A 20,101-nucleotide genomic window follows, 5' to 3' on the forward strand; every position below is an offset into this window, starting at 1 on the left:
CTAAATTGTCTCTTAGTGGCCAAGATGTGCAGGTTAGGTAGATTGTCATGATCAATACTTGTAGATACAGGGTTAGGGCAGGGGTTTGAGCCCGGATTAAGTACTCGTTTGGAGTGTTGATGCTGATGGACCGAATGGCCTCTTCCTCATTGTCGGGATTATATGATGATATGGTTGCATGGGGAAGGTGCCGTTTGCAACAGGTGAGGTGTTGGGTATGAAGGGGTGGACCAGCTGTTCCCAGAGGAAACGGTCCAATGGAACGTTGATGGGGAGTGAGAGGGAAAGATGTGTTTGGTGGTGGCATCATGCTGGAGCTGGCAGAAATGGCAGAGGGTGATCCTTTGAATGCAGAGGCTGGTGGGGTGAGAAGTGAAGACAAGGAGTCCGTATCCTGGTTCTGGGAGGAAGGGGCGGGGGTGAGTGGTGTAGGAGATGGGTCGCACTCAGCTAAGGACCGGTGGGAGAGCAGGTCCAGACTTAGAACGTTAGCTATATCCTCTTCCCACACAGGCTGTAAAACCCTCATCTTGATTGCTGATTCAGTGATAGTTCATCAGGAGACCTGAGGTTCTCCCCCCACCACCTCTTTTCGAAGACTTCCTTCCTCACTGAAACACTAATGAATGCTACATCAAACTTTCGTGCAACAGGAAAGTGCCATGTGCATTACATGACAGCAGCTCAAATTCCTCTGCACAGTTCTACTTCAATTAACAGCATTTATGTCTTTAAATTTTATATTTTGTTTCTTTTTAAATGCGTTTTTGCAGTTTATTTTCATTTTCATTTGTAATGACATTGTTCACTCTTGATCTAGTTTCTGTATTGTCCTCGACCTCTACATCACACTTTCCTATACATTCAGCAGTCACATTTTGTCACCATGCAAGCTTTTCTCTTATTGCTTTCGCATTCCATCCTGTTAATCCTGCATTTAGTATGGAATTTTGTGCCTGCCTAGTTTGTTATCCTCAGTTGCAAGATTGTGCAACCCCCGTGCTTGATAATTCACTTACTTCATCATTTACAGACACGGAGAAGATGGCCCAGTATTTGGAGGAAGAGCGCCACATGAGGGAGGAGAATCTGAGGCTGCAGCGAAAACTACAGAGAGAAATGGAAAGGAGAGAGGCTCTTTGCAGACAGCTGTCAGAAAGCGAGTCTAGCTTAGAAATGGATGATGAACGGTTTGTATGGTTGAAGCTGCTTCTAGTTGGATTTTTCTTTACTAATGTTGAACACGCAGAACAAAAACTGCTTTTTTATAGCCTTAGTAAATACTTAGCAGTTACAGCACAAAACCAGATTATTCAGTTCAATCAGTGTGTGTTGACATTTATTTCCCGTGCGAGTTAATAGTTTGTCACATTTACTGACCCCCGTCCCCAAATTCCTCCATTATCATTCCTGTCTACAGCACCAAAACTGGTGGTCAAATTAACAACTGAAATGCAATATGGTTGTGCTTCATAGTATGTATTCTTGGTCTTTGATGCCTTTGACATCATTGATCCGTCCTCACTTGCCTCATCTCCTTTTCCGTGAGAGAGGTCATAGAGGTTTACAGCATGGAAATAGGCCTTTCGGCCCAACTTGTCCATGCCACCCTTTTTTTTTAGCCCCTAAGTTAACCCCAATTGCCCGCATTTGGCCCATATCCCTCTATACCCATCGTACCCATGTAACTATCTAAAATAGTCCATCATGGCTCCTCTGTCACATTGTAGTTGCTACATGTCCAACAGATTCGCAAACCATTCCTGCAATGTCCCTTCCATGCTTTTGGTAGTAATATCTGGATGTTTTGTGTTAACTTCAAATTCAATGCCTCTTCCCAGTTTTCTGCCTTAGATTCTGGAGCATTGGTGGTGTGCTCCTTTTTAGAATTGATTCATGGATGAGCCAAAATTCCTCACCACTAAATGTTGGAAGAAGCAAAGCTGTTGTTCTCTGGTTTCCCTATCTGCTGCCAGTGTTGATTCCATCAACCGTGCCAGTTGACTTGAGAAGCAGCAGCTAGATTTGTGGAACCTTAGTTTACTTCTGTTTCTTGGGGCCTTCAGGTTTTTTTCATACATTTTAGATGGGCATTCTAGTGTCCCTAATCCTTTTGAAGCCCTTATTTTTACTATTATTATTAACTCAATTGCTATGTAGTAATTAGGCAAGACATCCTCAGTTGCTTAGCTGGTGAAATAGCTTGTGAAGTATGGGGTAATTTCAGTTCAACATGATCCTGTTATAATTCTGCATGTTATAGCATAAGTTCATCAATTTGATTTCCAGTGGCAACGTGAAGTGCAATTCCTTGCATACATAGAACATAGAACACTACAGCACAAACAGGCCCTTCGGCCCACGAGTTGCGCCGATCACATCAACACCTAGCAACCTACAGACCTATCTATAACCCTCAATCTCATTAAACCCCATATACTCATCCAGAAGTCTTTTAAAAGACCCCAGCGAGTTCGCCTCCACCACCACTGACGGCAGCCGATTCCATTCACTCACCACCCTCTGAGTGAAAAACTTACCCCTAACATCACTTCTGAACTTCCCTCCCTGCACCTTAAATCTGTGTCCTCTCGTAGCAACCATTTCAACCCGGGGAAATAGCCTCTGAGAGTCCACCCTATCTATTCCTCTCAACATTTTGTAAACCTCTATCAGGTCGCCTCTCAACCTTCGTCTCTCCAGGGAAAAGAGTCCCAGCTCCCTCAACCTAACTTCATAAGGCATGCCTCCCAGTCCAGGCAACATCCTTGTAAATCTCCTCTGTACCCTCTCAATAGCTTCTACATCTTTCCTATAGTGAGGCGACCAGAACTGCGCACAATACTCTAAATGAGGCCTGACAAGGGTCTTATAAAGTTGCAGCATTACCTCCCGACTCCTAAACTCAATCCCTCGATTAATGAAGGCCAGTACACCGTACGCCTTCTTGACCACCTCCTCCACCTGCGAGGCCGATTTAAGAGTCCTGTGGACCCGGACCCCTAGATCCTTCTGCTCTTCAACACTACTCAGACTTCTGCCCTTGATAGTGTACTCGTTCATCCCGTTGGTTCTGCCAAAATGGACGACTACACATTTATCCGCGTTGAAGTCCATCTGCCACTTCTCCGCCCAGTCCTGCATCCTATCTATGTCCTGCTGCAACTTTTGCCATCCTTCCAGACCATCCACAACACCACCGACCTTAGTGTCATCAGCGAACTTACTTACCCATCCCTCCACTTCCTCATCCAGGTCATTTATGAAAATGACAAACAACAAGGGTCCCAGAACAGATCCTTGAGGCACACCGCTGGTGACTGACCTCCATTCAGAAAAAGCCCCATCCACAACCACTCTCTGCCTTCTGCAGGCAAGCCAATTTTGGATCCACAAGGCCAAAGGCCCTTGGATCCCATGCCCTCTCACCTTCTCAAGAAGTCTTGCATGGGGGACCTTATCAAACGCCTTGCTGAAGCCCATGTACACTACGTCCACGGCACTTCCTTCGTCAATGTGTTCAGTCACATTATCGAAGAACTCAACTAGGCTTGTAAGGCACGACCTGCCCTTGACAAATCCATGCTGACTATTCCTGATCATGTCAAACCTCTCCAAATGTTCGTAAATCTTGATAAAAATTGATACAATTGATACAATTGTATCAATCCTGTTTTTTTCACATATAAGCAGATTAAGGAACATAGAACACTACAGCACAAACAGGCCCTTCGGCCCACAAGTTGAGCCGATCATATCCGTACCTACCAGGCCATAGAACTATCTGTAACTCCCAATCCCACTGAATCCCATGCACTCATCCGGAAGTCTTTTAAAAGACCCCATTGAGTTTGCCAATACCACCTCCGACAGCAGCCGATTCCACTCACTCACCACCCTCTGAGTGAAAAACTTACCCCTAACATCTCCTCTGTACTTGCTCCCCAGCACCTTAAACCTGTGTCCTCTTGTAGCAACCATTTCAGCCCTGGGAAATAGGGTGGATTCTCGGGGGCTATCTATTCCTCTCAACATTTTATAAACCTCTATCAGGTCGCCTCTCAACCTTCGTCTCTCCAGGGAGAAGAGACCTAGCTCCCTCAATCTATCTTCATAAGGCATGCCTCCTAATCCAGGCAACATCCTTGTAAATCTCCTCTGCACCCTCTCAATAGCTTCCACATCCTTCCTGTAGTGAGGCGACCAGAACTGCGCACAGTACTCCAAGTGGGGTCTGACATGGAGCATGTTACACTGAAATGTCAGAAACGCCTCTTGTGCTTCATGTATTGAATTGGTAAAGTGCAGGATGACACTATTCGTTCTCTGTATAACCAGTCCCATTTGTGCAGCCTGCTGTTTTGAGACAGTTGTTGAGCATTAACTCGTTAATTATTTTCAATTCTGAAATTGCAAGTTGCATTGAGGAGTTTGAGAATAAATGAGACTTGTTGATAAGCTCTGTAGATCTAGATATTGAATATTTTCAATTTGTCTGTTGGTGCAATTTGATGTGTTAATGAGCCAAATCTTCTTTCTCATTTCTCAGATACTTTAATGAGATGTCTGCACAGGGACTTAGACCTCGCACTGTATCCAGCCCTATTCCTTACACACCATCTCCAAGTTCCAGCAGACCTATATCTCCTGGTATGTATTTGATTTGAGTTATACTCACTGGAAGTATGATACGGCAATCGGCTTGACTTCCAGTATGTTTTTCTGGATATGGAGAACAATATCCATTTGAGAGTTTGTGACAAAACTCTTCCATGTGGCTGGGTGGATAGTGGATTGTCTGATGTAACGCAGTCGTAGAGAGAGAAGATACAAGGTTCAATTCCTGGTCTCTGAGTAAGATGATCCAGGATATTTGTGCTCATTGAGTGGGGAATGAAAATTAACCATGGTTGCTGATTTGATTATTGTCCAGTGGTTGTAATAACCTGCTGATACTGACTGTCTAGGTTCACCTTTGGTGGGCTACCAGAGGATTGCTCATAATAGTGGACTGCAGACCTCAACATATTCATCGAATCCCTACAGTACAGGAGGAGGCCATTTGGCCCATCGAGTCTGTACCGATCACAATCTGACCCAGATCCTATCCCCATAACCCCACACATTTACCCTGCTAATCCCCGACACTAGGGTCAATTTTAGTATGGCCAAACAACCTAACCTGCACATCTTTGGATTGTGGGACGAAACCCACGCAGACACGGGGGGAATATGCAAACTCCACACAGGCAGTGACCAAGGCTGGAATCGAACCTGGGTCCCTGGTACTGTGAGGTAGCAGTGCTAAACGCCCCATATTGGATGGTTCTGTAGTTTGCATTAGGAGGAAGGAAAGACAGATGTAGTAAAGTTAGTATTAAAAATAAAATTGTGATAGTGTCTGAACTAAGCAGATTTACATTTTGACTGCAAACTGTAAATGGAGAATGACAAGACCTTGTGTGCATACTCTCCAGGACTATCTTATGCAAGCCACAGTGTTGGTTTCACTCCGCCTACTACTTTGACTCGTGCAGGAATGTCCTATTACACCTCACCTGGTCTTCATGTACAACATATGGGAACTTCACATGGTATTGCGGTGAGTAAAGAAATTAGTGAATAATGTCTTTGAGTATGTAGTTCGGATTTTGTGTGAATGAAATATGGGGAAAGGGGTAACACTAATAATGTTAGGGGTTATACAAAAATGAAGAGTTAGGATTTTCCTTGTTCTTCCATGGGATTTTAAAGTATCCAGGATCGGGGGTAATAAATTGGCATTGTTTGATAATTGGTTACTGGACAGGAAACAGAGTAGGACTGAATGGGTCTTTTTCAAAATGGCAGGCGTTGACTATGTGGTCTTGTACTATTGTGCAGGAGAGGTGATTTTGGGTGGGGGTGCTGAAGGAAGAGGAAATAAGCTGGAGTTTTCACTTTTGCTTCATGCAATAAATGTTTCTAGAAATCACGTGAGGATGGAAATCATTTTGACTATAATATGCCCCCTTTGACTCGACCCTTACCCTGTCTCTAAATTATATGGAAGAGCAGAATGTTTCTCCAGTTTAACGTTAGAAAGATAGGAGCCTTTCTCTTTGATCCCATTGTAAACTCTGTTCCCTTGCCGTTGACTCTGTCCACTTCCTTGGCAACTATCTGAGATTAAACCACACTGTTGGTTTTTTTTTAAATTAACTTTGATAGTTTTTTCTTTAAATTTTATTCCAAAAACTGGAAGTAGTTTGCAAAGGGACTTGGGTATTTTTTTTTTACATAAATTGGACTGGTGAGGAATCCCGATACTCTGCACGGGTAGAGTACCCCACCCTCCCACCTCCTCTAACCTAAAAAAGAGAGAGAGGGGGGCTTGGAGTGAGAACAGGTATGTTTGTTTTTGTTTTTGTTTTTTGTGTGAGCTGGAAGGGCTTTGACTCACAGGGCCTAAGCAAAAAAGGTGAGGCAAGGTAAGTTTATAAGTTTTTATTACTTTCTTCTCTGTATTTCTAAAAAGGGCAAGTATGAGTGTGAGGCCAGTATGTTGTTGCCAATGCAATATGTGGGAGGTCCTGGAGGCTCCTGGTCTCCCAGACATCCATATCTGTGCTCGGTGTGTGGAGCTGCAGGCCCTAAGGGACCAGGTTAAGGAGCTGGAACTGCGGCTCGAGGACCTTTGTCTCATTAGAGAGAATGAGGAGGTAATTGACAGGAGCTACTGGCAAGTGGTCACACCGGGCTAACGGGAAGAAGGCAAGTGGGTAACAGTTAGGAAGGGGAAAGCTCACGTGATGGAGAGCACGCCAGTGGATGTCCCCCTTCAAAATAAGTACTCCTGTCTGAGCACTGCTCGGAGGGACAGCTCACCTGGGGGAGGAAGCAGTAGCCAGGTCTCTGGAGCTGAGCCTGACCCAGTACTTCAAAAAAAAGTAAGAAAAAGAGCAACAAGGCAGTGTTAATAGGGGACTCCATAGTCAGGGGATCAGACAGGCGTTTTTGTGGACGCAGATGGGAGTCGCGGATGGTGGTTTGCTTCCCTGGAGCTGGGATCCGGGATGTCTCTGGACGCGTCCCAGACATCCTGAAAGGGGAGGTTGAGGAGCTGGAGGTTGTGGTTCACATAGATGCCGCTGACATAGGCAGGATGAGGGAAGGGGTCATGAAAAGGGATTATAGGGAATGAGGTAGACAGCTGAGAAAGAGGAACACGAAGGTAGTAATCTCAAGATTGCTGCCTGCGCCACAGGAGAGTGAGAGCAGAAATGGAATGAGGTGGAGGGTGAATGTGTGGCTGAGGGACTGGAGCAGGGGGCAGGGATTCCGGTTCCTGGGTCATTGGGACCTCTTCAGGGGCAGGTGTGACCTGTTCAGTAAAGACGGGTGGCACTTGAATCCCGGGGGACCAATATCTTGGCGGGAAGATTGACTAGGGCTACTGGGGGAGCTTTAAACTAGAAAGGTTGGGGGGAGGGAATAGAGATGAGGAGACTGAGAGCGAGAAGGTTAGCTCCCAGGTAGAGAAGGACTGTAGACAGTATGAGAGGGAGGTTAGACGGGTAATGGAGAAGGGAAGTGCCCAGACCGAGGGTCTAAGGTGTGTCTACTTTAACGCCAGGAGTGTTGTAAACAAAGTAGCTGAGCTTAGGGCGTGGATTGCTGCTTGGGAATGTGATGTGGTGGCCATTACAGAGACTCGGATGTCTCAGGGACAGGACTGGGTACTTCAGGTGCTGGGATTCAGATGCTTCAGGAAGGACAAGGAGGGGGGCAAAAGAGGTGGCGGAGTGGCCAGGGACAGTGTCATGGCTGCAGAGAAGGTGGATGCTGTGGAGGGACTGTCTACGGAGTCTCTGTGGGTGGAAGTTAGGAACAGCAAAGGGTCGATAACTTTGCTGGGTGTTTTCTACAGGCCGCCCAATAGCGACAGGGAAGTTGAGGTACAGATAGGGAAACAGATCCTAGAAAGATGTAGTAATAACAGAGTTGTCGTGATGGGAGACTTTAATTTCCCAAACATCGACTGGACCATCCCTAGGGTAAGGGGTTTGAATGGGGAGGAGTTTGTTAGGTGTGTTCTGGAGGGTTTCCTGACACAGCACGTGGATAAGCCTACGAGAGGGGAGGCTGTACTTGACCTGGTGCTGGCTAATGAACCAGGACAGATGACGGATCTCTCGGTGGGAGGGCATCTCGGGGTTGAAGATCATAATTCTATCTCCTTCACGATAACATTGGAAAGAGATAGGATCAGGCAGGCTAGGAAGGTGTTTGTCTGGAGTAAGGGGAAATATGAAGACGTCAGGCAGACAATTGGACGAATAAACTGGAAGGAGGTGTTCTTGGGGAAAAGTACTGAAGGAAGGTGGCGGATTTTCAAGGAGTGTTTGACTGGAGCTCTCCACGGCAACGTTCCGATGAGACGAGGTTTTGGTAGGTCGCGGGAGCCGTGGTGCACGAAGGTTGTGGTGAACCTGGTCAGGAAGAAAAGAAAGGTGTATAAAAGGTTCAGAGAGCTAAGAGATGTTAAGGATCTAGAGGAGTATAAGGCTTGTAGAAAGGAGCTTAAAAAGGAAATTAGGAGAGCCAGAAGGGGTCATGAGAAGGCCTTGGCGGGTAAAATTAAGGAGAATCCCAAGGCGTTCTACAAATATGTGAAGAGTAAAAGGATGAGAAAAAGAAAGGATAGGACCGATAAAAGGTGAAGGGTGAGAAGTCTGTGTGGAACCTGAAGACATGGCAGAGGTGCTTAATGAGTACTTTGCCTCGGTATTCACGGTGGAAAGTGATCTGGGAGGTCGTACTACAGGTTTGCGGCAGACTGAAAGATTGAGTATGTGGATATTAAGAGAGAGGATGTGTTGGAACTTTTAAATTCTATCAAGATAGATAAGTCGCCGGGACCGGATGGGATGTACCCCAGGTTACTGTGGGAGGTGAGGGAAGTGATTGCAGAGCCCCTGGCGATGATCTTTGCATCGTCGATGGAGACGGGAGAGGTTCCGGAGGATTGGAGGATTGCGGATGTGGTTCCTATTTTCAAGAAAGGGAACAGGGATAGCTTGGGAAATTACCGACCAGTGAGTCTGACCTCAGTGGTTGGTAAGTTGATGGAGAGGATTCTGAGGGACAAGATTTATGAGCATTTCGAGAAGTTTAGAATGATCAGGAACAGTCAGCACGGCTTTGTCAAGGGCAGGTCGTGCCTTACAAGCCTAGTTGAGTTCTTTGAAAATGTGACTGAACACATTGACGAAGGAAGAGCGGTGGACGTGGTTTACATGGACTTCAGCAAGGCATTTGATAAGGTCCCCCATGCAAGACTTCTTGAGAAGGTGAGAGGGCATGGGATCCAAGGGGCTTTGGCCTTGTGGATCCAGAACTGGCTTGCCTGCAGAAGCAGAGAGTGGTTGTGGATGGGTCTTTTTCTGCATGGAGGTCGGTCACCAGTGGAGTGCCCCAGGGATCTGTTCTAGGACCCTTGCTGTTTGTCATTTTCGTAAATTACCTTGATGAGGAAGTGGAGGGATGGGTTAGTAAGTTCGCCGACAATATGAAGGTTGGTGGTGTTGTGGATAGCCTGGAGGGATGTCGGAAGTTGCAGCGTGACATGGATAGGATGCAAGACTGGGTGGAGAAGTGGCAAATGGACTTCAACCCGGATAAATGTGTAGTGGTCCATTTTGGCAGGACCAATGGGATGCAGGAGTACAATATCATGGGTAGGAGTCTTAGCTGGGTTGAAGAGCTGAAGGATCTTGGGGTCCGGGTCTGTAGGACTCTTAAATCGGCCTCGCAGGTGGAGGATGTGGTCAAGAAGGCGTATGGTGTACTGGCCTTCATTAATCGAGGGATTGAGTTTAGGAGTCGGGAGGTAATGCTGCAATTTTATAAGACCCTGTTCAGACCTCACTTGGAGTACTGTGCGCAGTTCTGGTCGCCTCACTACAGGAAGGATGTGGAAGCTATTGAGAGGGTGCAGAGGAGATTTACAAGGATGTTACCTGGATTGGGAGGCATGCCTTATGAAGATAGGTTGAGGGAGCTAGGTCTCTTCTCCCTGGAGAGAAGAAGGTTGAGAGGCGACCTGATAGAGGTTTATAAAATGTTGAGAGGAATAGATAGGGTGGATTCTCGGAGGCTATTTCCCAGGGCTGAAATGGTCGCTACGAGAGGACACAGGTTTAAGGTGCTGGGGAGCAAGTACAGAGGAGATGTTAGGGGTAAGTTTTTCACTCAGAGGTTGGTGAGTGGAATCGGCTGCCGTCGGTGGCGGTAGAGGTGAACTCGCTGGGGTCTTTTAAAAGACTTCTGGATGAGCATATGGGATCTAATGGCATTGGAAGTTACAGATAGTTCCATGGCCTGGTAGGTATAGATGTGATCGGCTCAACTTGTGGGCCGAAGGGCCTGTTTGTGCTGTAGTGTTCTATGTTGGTGTTAAATTTGACCAAGATAAGCTTCCTCCCAAACATCCACGTTAACACTAAGGCCACATTTTCACCTCTATATACCGTTGCCTGATTTCTCTCCTGCCTTGTTTTATCTGTTGTGAAGCCCTTATCTATGCCTTTTTACCTTGAAACTTGATTATTCCAGTGCAATTTTGGATGACCACTCATGTTCACATTTTCTTTCTCTCTCTCTCCCCGCCCTTTAAAGTTCACATCCACCTCCCCTCGCTGGCTTCTATTGAAGCAATGCTTTGATTTTAATATATCCTTTTTTCCAAATTCTTTCGTGGCCTTGCCCACTCCATGGTTTTGTAATTTTTTTAATTAAAATACCCGCTGTCTCCCCAGCCTCAGATCTCTGCTTCACCAATGTAGGATCTCGAGAGAATTTTTGAGAAGTTGCTTTCTCAATTAAAGCAGTTAACTTAATTTAATAAAACAAATAGCAAATATGAGTGGAATTGTTCACCTATCCGATGCCATTGCACAGTTTGAAGCATGGAGTGTCTACAGTACAAAAGGAGGCCGTTCGGCCTATCAAACCTGCACCGACAACAATCCCACCCAGGCCCTATCAGTGTAACCCCATGTATTTACCCTGCTAATCCTCCTGACACTAAGGAGCAGTTGTGTAACATGGCCTAACCAGCATGTCTTTGGATTGCGAGAGGAAACCGGAGCACCTGGAGGAAACCCACTGAAACAAACACTGTCTGTGGAGCTTGCACAGTTGCCCAAGACCAGAATTGAACCCGGATTCCTGGTGCTGTGAAGCAGCGTCTGTGACAAATTCCTGTAGCTGAACTTTCCAGGATGTCCGTATTGGTGTTCGACCTTTCACTCACTACTTTTGAACCTACTCTTTAGTAAACCTGGGTGACAGTGTTTTCTGTTGGAGGTTGCTTTTAAAGAGTTCTGGACTGTGTCATTCTAACACCGTATCTTTTAACTGCTGTGCATTTTTGTTTGTTTTTTGCAGAGGCCTTCCCCAAGAAGAAGTAACAGCCCTGACAAATTCAAACGCCCGACACCTCCGCCCTCACCAAACACACAGACAGTGGTTCAGCTGCCGCCGCCGCCACCACCACCAGTCCAGCCAGCGCTTCAGTGTGCACCATCCCAGCCAGCCCCTCCCCAGCCGTCAGCATATCCTCCTGCTCCTCCTCAGCCGTAACCTGCATGAGCTGTGAAGCAGCTGCATCCGGAGTGGACTGATGACAAAAAAAAAGCAGTTTACTAAAGCCAAAGGCTTAACTGGCGTCTTTTGGATTTGACTTATTTGCACTGAGATTATATAGGCTTCACCGCTAACTGTGTTGTAAATGTTTGTCTGGAGGGCAGCCAGTGTTGTTTGTCCACAACACTAATTTACTGCATTTTGTCAGTGTTGACTGGAACCTCATGCACAACCTTCATTTTGTTGCTTCAAATATCTGCCACATCCATTTGGTAATAACAGTACACGATTGAATGTTCCGACAGTTCCAAAGCTTCATTCCACAGATTTGTGAGAAAACAAATAACGCAGGAAGACCTTTTCAATGATTTTCATTACAAATTTTGCGGTAATTACAAGCATGAAGTGTCTTGTTTTCTAGGCCGTGTTTACGCTTCAGTGTTAATGCTTTCGTGTCTTGTTGGGTTTAGTCAAGCATTTACAAAATTAGCACTACATTTTGAAACAAAGTGACAAAGGAGTTTTAGGGAAAACGTTTAGGTGCTTCGAGCACCATCACTAAATCTAATGTCTATCAGTGGTATGATTTATATCCAAATAAACAGCATATAAACTTAATACAGATTCAGTAATGAATTTCTGTGATGTGCTGTGACTTCTTTTTCCAACAAAAGTTCCAGAAACTGATTTTGGCACATCCGTACCATTTGGCGGAAGTTATTCCAAGCTTAATTGTCAAATTTATTATAGATCTGGCTTGTGGCAAAATGAAATATCAGTCCAGAGATCAATTTTTTTTGATATAAACTGTAAAACTTAGGTTTTAATGTCTGTGGGCTTTGTAGATAGTAAATCATTAGACAAGCGAGCTAGCGTGTGTTGTATTGATTTTTGAGTGAATGTTACCTGCTGTAAAATACCTGCTTTTGATGACGAGAAATCATCAGTTTAAATATCGGTGAGTCCTGCAAATTCAAGTACCATGTTTAAAGAACAAATAGTTTTTATTTGCTGCCAAATCAGTTTTTTAATGAGGGTTTAAAGAGATGACTGATAAAAACAAGTGACTGTGTGTCAAACAGTTGCATCGTGGTGTAATCCACTAACCCCAGGTGGAAACCTTTCCAGTTATCAAGGTATAATGCTATCGTAGCCAAATAATTCTGTATTGCTTGGTAGATATGGGACAGGCTGCGGAGAGCACAAGTTCTTGGCTGTAATAAAAGCTTCAATAACACATAAGCTGGTACACTGTATAAAAGGGAGCAATCGCAACTATAATTTTCCGTTCATCCGACGAAAATAAATTGTTTCGTTTGACTTTACAGCAGCATCGAAAATGTAAGTGTCCTTTTTTGTTTTAAAAAAATATGTATTATGCTAGAGGAGGGATGAGAAGAGAATAGGTAGCTGCTTATGTAATCCATTTGTTTTGTGGTATTGTTTACAGTGAACTTTGGCCTATTTAACTGTTCACCTGTCCAACCGTGACCCTTCTCTGCTATATCGAGGGCCAGTGACCGAGACAAATACGACTTCTGCGTGAAATTGTGGGGCTTCTGCCATGGTGTTCAGGACCATAATGCGCAAAGCCAACCACTTTCTGCTGTAGAAACTGCAAATTGGTGACTGCTTCATGTTACCTTTCTCCTACTCTCTCACCTTGTACCCAAAGTTGCTGCGTGAACACAAAACTTGCTGTCAGCATTTTGAAAGGTTCATTGTCCCAGTCGTCACCATTGGAAAGTCCAGGCCCAAACACTACCTTTCCACGTCTACCCAAATGGTTCTGCGAGGAGAATTTTAACTGGTCGACTACAACTAAAATTTGGAAGGTCTGTAGTCCTGGAGCATGCTTGTTTACAAGATTCTAAATATTCAGCAGTTGTAGGTACCTCACAATTATGCATTTTTGGGAAATACTTCCCTCTTTCCTTTGAGCAAGGAGAGGTGAACTACCTGTGCAGTTTAGATTTCTAACATTTATTTGTACATGCAGTCTTGGTACTACTTTTGACATTCACTGCCTGAGTCAGCTCTTGCCCTCTGATAAGGCTGTGGTATGAGATCACTACTTTTCTTGCAAGCCTCATTAGCAGTGGGGCAGACCTGCCTATTACTGTAACCAGTTGTAAGTTAACCATTGTTAATTGGTCTGAAAGTTTCTGAAAAATAGCTAATGATCAATACATATAGAGACCAGATTGGAGCTGGTCGCAATAGTAATCTTTCTCTTCTCTCCCCACCTCTCCAGGAGTTTCCAAGTAAAATTTCTAATCCAAAGCATCTGAATTTTGGTTACAGAAGTCAACTGCGACAGTTGGTACTAATGATTTGTGTCAGTTTTGACATTGCAAGATAGCCTGCATGCCCACCAAGGAGGGTTTCTGAGTTCAGTTTAGTATTCAAGGTTAGCACCCGTTTCTTCCTTTTGATGTTAATCATAACTCCCACTATACTTAACTTTTAACAGTTAATGTTTAAAGGCATTTACGAGGAAGAAGAAATTGCTAAGCAGACAGGTGTGGTAGTTGCCAGGATTGATTTACTATCCTGGAGTTGCTGCAACTTTTGGATTGTGTGCGGTCTGGTTTGAAATAAGTGTGTTTTGATAACTAAAGGTAGCAACGTTGATCAGTCCACATCTTGTTATTTGGACCAGTCTTGGTGAAATGCTTTGCGTTTGATAGTTCTGGCCTCAACTTTGCACTGAAACCAAAGAAGCTTTCTAATGTGGGCTTCCCAATCTGTTGGGATTGTTGACCTGTGCCATGTGGAGAGGGCCTGAAGTAATGTGATTTGATGGTTTATTCAAATAAGGAGTACATTCTTGCTTTTGTGGATGTTCTCTATTTTTAAGAATTGAGGTGGCATGAGTGCCCACTGTGGTAGGTCAGATGCATAAATTCACACTTAAGCGTAGGAGTATGCTTTTGAGACTTTATCCTGGAGTACGTTGAACAAAAATTATCTGAACTTCTGAGCATTTAACCACCACTATCAAAATAGCTCCTTACTATAAGGTTAATCTGATCTTTTCACCCATTTTTCTTGGTCATGTGATACATTTAACGTATCTAATTGAACCTTTTTTGCAAATGCATACAGGTAACTGCAAAACCATTCCTCTGTTACATACTGAGTTTCTGCATGAGATCCAAATTCTAAATTTTGGCAAATGCTTTCCAATAACAACATTGTATGTTACATAAAACAATCCTTTTATCCAGTTGAAATTGAAGGACGAAAGAATGTACAGGAATGGCTGTAGTTAAGAACACACCAGTATGTGCACATCAGCTTGTTTATTCTCTAATAAAAGACTTGCATTTAAATGGTGTGCCTTATGTTCACAGGACTTTCCAAAGGGCTTTACAGTCAATAACCGTGATCATACTGTCACGCAGTCAAAAATGCAACATGTATGGATGACTGTTCATATTTCCAAGTTGAACAAGTTATGACGTCAGATATTTCCGAACAGCCTTAACAATAGTAACTTCTTAGTTAACTGCTGAAATCCACTTTCACTTCAGCTTCCTCGTGCCTGTTGGCAGTAGTCGAATCTGGTTCTGTTATTATAAACTGTTCTGAATTATATTATTCCTAATTCATTAGGACACAGTGGTGTACCCTGACTGAAAATCTTTCAGGTACCAAAATCACTTGTATTTTTGTTGAACGGTATTTTAAATCTGCAACTTTAATTTTTTTTAAACTAAATCCCAAGGATCTCACCAAATGATTTACTATGTTGAAAACCTTAGCTTGCATTGAACATTGAACTGATTTCAAACTTAAACTTGACTTAACAAAGTGTTTTGAGGGTTGAATATGGTCGTAAAAACACAATTATTTTTTCCCAAGTCTTAATTTGTTCCTTTTTGGTATAAAAGCGAGCTGAAGTCCACTCTGTTTCGGTGACTTGAAACAGCCCTGTTTATTGTAGCTGTGAGTACCTGTTAAAAGTATTTTGCTCATATTAGGGTTTTTTCCCTCACTTGGTATATCACCATTTACCTTCCATGTGCAATTCACAAATGGCCACTAAAATTGGTCAAAACAAAAGCAGTTAAACCCAGGCCAGTGAAATAGTTGCAGAAAGCCGCATTAGGATTGCGATTAAGCCACGCGTCTTGCAATGCAATTCCAAATCCAGATAGACGAATCTGATATTAGACCCAAAGATTGATTATTTCAGAGGCATTGGCTTTTGTACACCCTTCTCAGAAAATTGACCATCTTGCTGTTTCCTATATCTCTGTAGTGCCCAGATCATTCAGAAAATAACTTCCAAAATTCTGAAATTTTACCCTTTGCTCCAAGCATGTAAGATGATTTAAATGTATGTGATCCTGAATTCAAATGTACTTCTTTCAGTGCATTTTTCCATGCTCTTTTTATGACTGTTTGGTTGAGTATTTTTGGGATGAAGTTCAGACCCTCCCACGCTGCATGTCTTTAACATGTGGCTCCATGCCAGATTGACATCAAGACACTTTCTGTTCGTGAATGTAAAACAGACATTACTGTGTGCATAATATACATCAGATAAATGCAAGATTGGGCAAATTTCTGGTGCATGTTCTTTGGCCGCTTTTATACACGTTCAGCCCAAACTTTTGAATTGAATGACAAACACAAGCAAATTCTGACATGTTTTAACTGGTGTTTACAATAGCAAACAAAAAAGCATTGTGTAAGATTTGATCGTAGTTTATTTTGTGGTTTACTTTAAATCAACATGTTTACTATCTGAGAGTTTTTCAGGTGCTTCAGAAAAATCACTCCAAGGGCTATCTTTTATGATTGACTTCATAAAGCAAACCATGAATTATTTTGTTCCTGCATAGATATTTCTGCCTTCTGAGGTATGATTTGGGCATGTTTCATTTGATGGATGAATATTACAAAAGTGCCTTTTTTTTGATTAGATGGCCGCATAATTTTTTTTTTAACGTGTGAGTAATGCATTCATCTGCAAAATGTGCATTTTGATTAAACCTAAGTAGTGTTTGGCCCATTTATGCACATACCCTTCAACTAAGTACTGAGCTTGACAGCAGGAAATGTGTCTGAATCCAAATGTTTGTCCCCTATTACTTGATCTAAAATTTGCTAATTGTGGTGAACTATTCTTTCAACCTCTACTTTTTTAAGTGGAGTAACCTGAACCGTGTAGTACTTTTAGTTTTTATTTCAAATTAACCAACTTTAGGTAGCTGACACCACATTTAAGTAAACCCATTGTACAATGTGATTGTTTTCTTGTAATGGAAAATGCTAATAAAATGCTTTGTACAAACCCTAGATCCAGAACCTTATGTTCTATTAACATGCAGTAGGATGCTGGCAGCGTTTCACTGACCTGTTAATGTACTGAGGCTTTTGTTTTACCAGTACTTAATTGAGTAAACTACAGAATGCGGGGTTAAAAAGAAATATTTGGGAACCCGGCAACCACTCTTGGCTCTACTTTTCTTCTTGCAGGTTGAACCAGACTATTCCTAAATAATTAACCAATCCTCTTGGTCCTCAAAGGACCTGAACATCTCCGATATTAACTATTACCGCTCTCGGCATTTACAGAATATTTTGGGATTCTATCCAATGCAGTACACGAGCCCCCCCTCCCTCAGGCCTCCTCTTTGCGTCCTCAAGTTTCCACTTTGCCCTATGTACTACACAAGCAAAAAAAAACCCTTTTTTCCCCCCCCCACCACACAAATCCTCTCCTCCTCCCTCCCTACCCACCCACTCCCATCCACTGCTCCACACAAAAAAAAGACTAATGTGAATAAAACATGAAAAAGACAACATGCCACAAAAAAAAGAAGGGTAAGCCATCACAAGGAGCAACAAGATTTGGACATGAGCTGAACAAATTGGCAGAGCAAGGGAAAAGGGGATATGTCCTCTGTGTCCGACCCCAAAAACCAACAATGCACAAAGTAATGGGTTCCTCTCAAACTATAGAGTAGGCTCTTCATAATGTGTTGTGGAACAGTTTAAAAGCCACCTTCATAAATGTGAATCTTTAAACTCTGGAATAGTTGGGAGCTCAAATAATTAGACATGGTGCAAACAACCATAATTATGTTGAGATGAAGCATGAATACGCAGAAACCAATATTAGTAGCTACTTTGCACTCATGCACCTTCAATAAAAGTAAAGTTTATTTATTAGTCACAAGTAAGGCTTACATTAACACTGCAATGAGATTACTGTGAAATTCCCCTAGTCGCCACAATCCGATGACTCTTTGGGTCACTGCACCTAACCAGCACGTCTTTCAGACTCAGAGGGGAAACTGGAGCACCTGGAGGAAACCCAAGCAGGCACAGGGAGAACGTGCAAACTCCAAACAGACAGTGACCCAAACTGGGAATTGAACCCTGGTCCCTGGCACTGTGAAGCAGCAGTGCTAACCACTGTGCCACCATGCTGCCCCGTAAGTGGTGCTGCTTGTTTTGAAATTGGAACTGAGGCAGAACCACAAATGGAGATCCATAGCAGTGTAACCACATTGGGTTTAATATACCTGGGGACAAAGATTAACACAAGCAACCAACCTGACTTGGGAATGTCTCTGTTACTGTGATCCCCGTGGGGAAACTGAGCCAAAGCAAACAGATTTATTCAGGACCATCCAAAAAACAACTTAGCAACAAGGTTTCACTTTCTGTAACTTTTATTTGAATTAACAACCCAAATGAAATGTCAAAAATGTAATTTTCACTTTTAAAGCATTGAGATAACAGATATGTCTTGTGGTTGCACAAGCACCAAAGTCACTCCCTGCAGACGTGGCTCTATGCAGCTGCGCAGTTCCACATATTTTTTGTTTTTGATTCATTCATGGGAATTAGTTTTATGGGCAGGGCCAGCCTTAATTGTCACCCCTAATTGCCTTTGAACTGAGTGGCTGCAGGCCACTTCAAGAATAGTTTAGAGTCAACCACCTTGCTGCTGGTCTGGACCTTCCCGAAAGGACATTTATTCTCATTGAGTAGGTCAGAAGTCCGATGTGACAATAGTTTTCATCCCTGAATTTCACAATCGTGGTGTGTTTCTACCAAAATCTCAGGTCTCAATAGTCCTGAAGATGTGGCAATCCAGAATTCCTTTTCAATCAACAACAGTTTCACCGCTTTGTTCCAGGTTTGATCACTTCTGGAAAAACTAGCTCTTTAGTATCTTCAAGTTATTCACACAGCCTTCCAGGCTTTAGACCCTTTTAGCCAGTTCACACAGTGCATCCAAGAGTTTCTTTCTGTCTGCTTTCTTTGTGTCGGCATGTGTGTACCAATCACCTTTGGCTTCCAACTCTCCTTTGTCTTAAAACACTCCTGTCTGGTCACATGGCCTCTGTCTTAACTTCCTTCTTGTAATTACTGCTTCCAGGTCAAGGGACACCAGGTCACACGTTAACGTTTCTTTTATTATCCAAGAAAAGTATTGTAATTCATGCACCTTAATGGTCTTCCTTAAGCTTTCTTAGAATTAGGAATTCCACAAACCTTTTAAAATGGCGACTTTTGTTGTACTGCTTTCTGGTCAAAGAAGATCACGTGCAAAAAATTTCTTTATCATGGAAGCACATTTTGTTCAATGTTGGCTAGGAATTTGCTGTCTGAAATTAATGCAGGAACCACTGAAAATACTTGGGTCGGACAGCATTGGTGGGGAGAAACAGCCATGGCGAAGCAAGGAAGTTAAAGATAGCGTAAAGGCATACCATATTGCAAAGGCCAGTGGCAGGCTGGAAGATTGGGAAACTTAAAAGATCAACAAAGGATTACAAAAAAAAACTAAAAAGAGCATAGGTAAATTATAAAAGAAAATTAGCACAAAATATAAAAAAGATAGCAAAAGCTTCTATATATAAAAGGGAGGAGAGTAGCTAAAGTGAATGTTGAACCCTTGGATGCGACTGGTGAGTTAATAGTGGCAAACACAAACGGTGGAGACTCTAAATCAGTATTTACCTTAGTTTTCACAGTGGAGGACACTTAATAGTTACAAGTAATGTAGAGATAATAGGGAACAATCATCAGCTGGTGGGGAAAAGTTGCTGAGCAAACTATTGGGATTGAAGGAAAACAAGTCCTCAGGGCCTGATAACCTATATCCTAGGGTCTTAAAGGAAATGGCGGCAGAGATAGTGGATCCATTGTTTATAAATATTTGAAAATTCCGTGGATGCGGCTACGGTCCAGTGGATCGGAAAAAAGCTAATATAACCCTCTTATTCCAAAAAGGGAGGGAGACAGAAAATAGCTGTTTCCATTCAATGGCTACCTATTTTGCATTGTTAGTGTTACCTAAAGCAGTATTTATATCTGTCGACTAGTGAACCACGAAATCTCTTTGAAAAATGTTGAGTTGTGATGGTATTGGATGGACCCATAGATCTTGGCAACCGGCAACACCATTTATTGCAGTTGGTGCACACTGGCTGCTGGTCAGCAT

General features: G+C 43.2%; 1 protein-coding gene across 1 annotated transcript in view; it reads left to right on the top strand.

Moving 5' to 3' along the window:
• ccdc6b (coiled-coil domain containing 6b) overlaps positions 1 to 16,938 on the top strand; it is a 64,877-nt gene extending 47,939 nt beyond the window's left edge. Inside the window, exons 6-9 of the mRNA XM_080205442.1 lie at positions 1,034 to 1,190; positions 4,550 to 4,650; positions 5,478 to 5,602; positions 11,431 to 16,938. Of these exons, the coding sequence (XP_080061568.1) occupies positions 1,034 to 1,190; positions 4,550 to 4,650; positions 5,478 to 5,602; positions 11,431 to 11,625 (578 nt within the window). The 3' untranslated portion in view covers positions 11,626 to 16,938. The remainder of the gene's footprint in view (positions 1 to 1,033; positions 1,191 to 4,549; positions 4,651 to 5,477; positions 5,603 to 11,430) is intronic.
• Positions 16,939 to 20,101: the final 3,163 nt, after the last annotated feature.

The sequence above is a fragment of the Carcharhinus amblyrhynchos genome, chromosome 17, assembly GCF_965287045.1.
Source record: "Carcharhinus amblyrhynchos chromosome 17, sCarAmb.v2.hapA, whole genome shotgun sequence".
Classification (NCBI taxonomy): domain Eukaryota; kingdom Metazoa; phylum Chordata; class Chondrichthyes; order Carcharhiniformes; family Carcharhinidae; genus Carcharhinus; species Carcharhinus amblyrhynchos.